Source organism: Chrysochloris asiatica, unplaced genomic scaffold (assembly GCF_000296735.1).
Source record: "Chrysochloris asiatica unplaced genomic scaffold, ChrAsi1.0 scaffold00016, whole genome shotgun sequence".
Classification (NCBI taxonomy): Eukaryota; Metazoa; Chordata; class Mammalia; order Afrosoricida; family Chrysochloridae; genus Chrysochloris; species Chrysochloris asiatica.
In genome coordinates this window covers 14,959,786-14,963,255 of record NW_006408534.1, presented here as the reverse complement: position 1 = coordinate 14,963,255, position 3,470 = coordinate 14,959,786, and the positions used below count along the sequence as shown (strand labels likewise).

Sequence of the window (3,470 nt, the reverse complement as noted above, 5' to 3'; positions counted from 1 at the left end):
CCAGGTCTCCTCACACTGCTTGCCAACCAGGTCCCCAACTGGATCCACAGAAGTCCACTGAACATCGTGGGGCTTAGCATGCCACTTCATTGCTGCTTTGACCCTACTTCCCCCCATTGGTGATGTGTGTGGTCACCAATCAGAGCGTGCATTTCCGTTGAGTCTTAGTCTTGGAAGGGGGTTTGCGTTGAGAGGACCTGGCCACTTGCCTTGATGTTTCCTAAGGAAGCGGTTTGTTTGTTCTTGTATTAATAGTCCATCTGCCTCCATTTTTCCTGCAGGTTCCTTCCATCTTCTTTTGATATTTTTTGCACCATTCAATATTTTGTTCATAGAAACTTTCAATATTGGAAGCCATGGCTTGAGTTTTTTCTTCAGTTCTTTCAACTTGAGAAATGCTGGGTGTGTACTTCCCTGTTGGTTTTCTAACTCCAGGTCTTTGCACATTTCATTATAATATTTGACTTTGTCTTCTCAAGTTGCCCTTTCAAGTTTTCTGTTCAGTTCTTTTACTTCCTCCTTTCTTCCATTTCCTTTAGCATCTTTCCACACTGGAAAGCAAGTTTCAGAGTCTCTTCTGATATTCCTTTTAATCTTTTCCTGCTTCCTTGTCTACTTAATGATCTTTTGCTTCTTACCTGTACAGTGTTCTTAATACCATTCCACAATTCTTCTGGTCTTCAGTCATTAGTGTCTAATGCATCAAATCTGGTCTTGGGATGATCTCTAAATTCAGGTAGGATATGTTCAAGGTCATATTTTGGCTTTATTAAACATGTTTTAATTTTCTTCAGCTTCTGCCTGAACATGCATATGAAGAACTAACGGTCTGTTCCACAGTCTGCCTTGGACTTGTTTTGGCTGATGATATGGAGGTTTTCCACCTTCTTTACTCAAAGACACAGTCAATTTGATGTCACTGTATTCCATCTGGTGAGCTCCATGTGCATGTTGTTGTTGTTGTTAAGTGCTGTTGAGTAAATTCTGACGCATAGACTCTGTACAGGATTCTCATGGAACAGTTGATAGGTTTGAACCACTGACCTTGTGGTTTGCAGTACAGTACTGATCTGATGACAGCACCACACCAGGACTTCTCTGTAAAGACTATTGTTGTTAAGTGCCATTGAGTCAGTTCCAAATCTTAAGAGACCCAGTGTAGGGTTTTCGAGGCTGTAAATCTTTGTGGAAGTAGAAAGCCTCATCTTTCTCCCATGGAGCAGCTGGTGGACTCAAACCACTGATCTTGTGGTTCACAGTCCAGTGCTCATGCTACAGAGCTACCGTGTAGTAAAGATTACAACCTAAAAAATCCCATGGGGCAATGCTAGTCTAGTCTATCCTATGGGGTCACTATGAGCTGGAATGGACTTGATAGCAATGGGTTTGGTTTGGGTTGAATTTTGGTTTGGTTACTTCATCTAACCACCTTCATGCAGTACCTAGTGAACAGTGAAATGACCAAATAACCTTTTTAGTTGTTTTTAGTTGCCAATGAGTTGATTCTGATTCATGGTACGATAACCAATAGGAAGAGAAAAAAAATAAGCAGAGATAACTTAAAAAAAAGCTATCATTTTCTAAATAACTGAATTTGACTCTAAGGTACTAAGTAATAGTTTAATCACAGCAAATACCACCTGATAAAGAATGGAATTATTAAGGACTAAACTTTAGCAAGCATGGTAAAAAATAATAAAACTATTTCGAACTATAACAAAGTATATTATCATCTTTAAACATAAATATCCAATATAGAAAACATTTTTAAAAGACAAATCTAAATGTCAACATTACTAATCCTTTTCTTTCAAAAACATAACAAATTCATTCAATCAACTTTTCATCAGAACAGTAGGTGGGATAACTAACATCCTCTGGGCCAGCTGCTGCAAAGTGATGATGTGATAACATAAACAAAGAAGGATAGATTCAATATAACACATACTATAAATTCTATAAACATTATTTTAAAGCTAATTAAAAGTCCTCATTTATAAATAAATCTTTCAAATAACATAAAGATACTTACATCTCAATTTGTCCAGCATTTTTCCACCACACATGGTTGCTAGCATAGCTTTAACTGAAAATACCGTCAACTTGCCTCGGCCCTCACTGCAAAATAAATTCCATTAGAAATCATTGCTATCTGGAACCACAGGAATTATTCAAATGTATTGCTAAATATTATAAATATTAGTGAACTGATTGCTACCTTTACATGTTACAATTTTACCACGTTTAAAAACACAGAATTTTTTTTCTTGTGTAGACTTAAAGGTTCATTTAACACCAGGTAGAAAGTGCTATAAGGGTAACCTGAAGCATTTGGAAATGAGTTTTAGAAGCATCCTGCACATTAATTTCTATCAGCTATGTAGGCAGAAGCCAAATTTACCATAAATAAGATCCTCAGTGGAGGTGTTTTTAGGAATATAAAACGGAGGCACCACCTGGCTTGAGCAAAAAAATGTGGCCTCATATTGAGATATTATGTTATTATAATAACAGTTTATCATTATGCGCTTAACCAACAGAATACATGTTGTTATTAAGATTTTATAGGGCAATCATGTTTGTTTTGTTTTTTTCTCTAATAAGCATCATGTTATTATGCAAGTGTTTATTCTAAATAGCTCAAACAAATCTTCTCTGTTTGAGATCTTCTCATACTATCACTGAAAGAAAAATGATGGGAAAGGAATAATGATATTAATTCTTTTTTAGGAACTGAAACATGTGAATATAAATTAGTTACCCAAAAAGACACTGCACATCACACCAGCAGAATCAAGATAACATCACCAAGGCCTCTAGGCCCATTATATCATGCTCCATTCATTCAACTACGGCCTGGTTTCACAGCAGATAAAAACCACACTTCACCAACAGGATTTTAAAGTTACCATCTGTAAGTTAATAAAGGGCTTTTGTGTTAATTTCACACAGCTGTGCTCACAAAGGTTCATGGTAACCTAGGGTAAAAATGTTGTTAAGTGCCCTGGAGTTAGCTCCAATTCATAGTGACCCTGTGGACAACAGAAGGAAGTACTGCCTGGTCTCCTGCTATCCTCACAATTGCTGCTATGCTTGAGGCCATTGTTGTAGCCCTGTGCCAATCCACCTAACTGCAGGGGTCTCCTTTTTCACCAACCCTCTACCAAGCATGGTGTCCTTCTCCAGGGACTGATCCCACCTGATAATATGTCCAAAGTATGATTGATAAAGTCTGGCCCATCTTGGTTTCTATGAAATATTCTGGCTGTGCTTCTTCCAACACAGATTTTCTTTGTTTTTTTTTCTGGCAGTCCTTGGTATCTTTAATATTATTCTTCAAGCCATGGTATTTTCAATAGCCTCATATGGATGTGAAAGCTGGACAGTGAATAAGGAAGATCGTAGAAGAATGGATGCCTTTGAGTTGTGGTGTTGGAGGAGAATACTGAAAGTCCCATGGACTGCCAAAA

General features: G+C 37.5%; 1 protein-coding gene across 1 annotated transcript in view; it reads right to left on the bottom strand.

Annotated features, from left to right (window-relative positions):
* Window positions 1-3,470, bottom strand: part of DTNB (dystrobrevin, beta) — a 392,167-nt gene that overhangs the window by 329,858 nt on the left and 58,839 nt on the right. Inside the window, exon 4 of the mRNA XM_006835297.1 lies at window positions 2,033-2,118. Within this exon, the coding sequence (XP_006835360.1) occupies window positions 2,033-2,118 (86 nt within the window). The remainder of the gene's footprint in view (window positions 1-2,032; window positions 2,119-3,470) is intronic.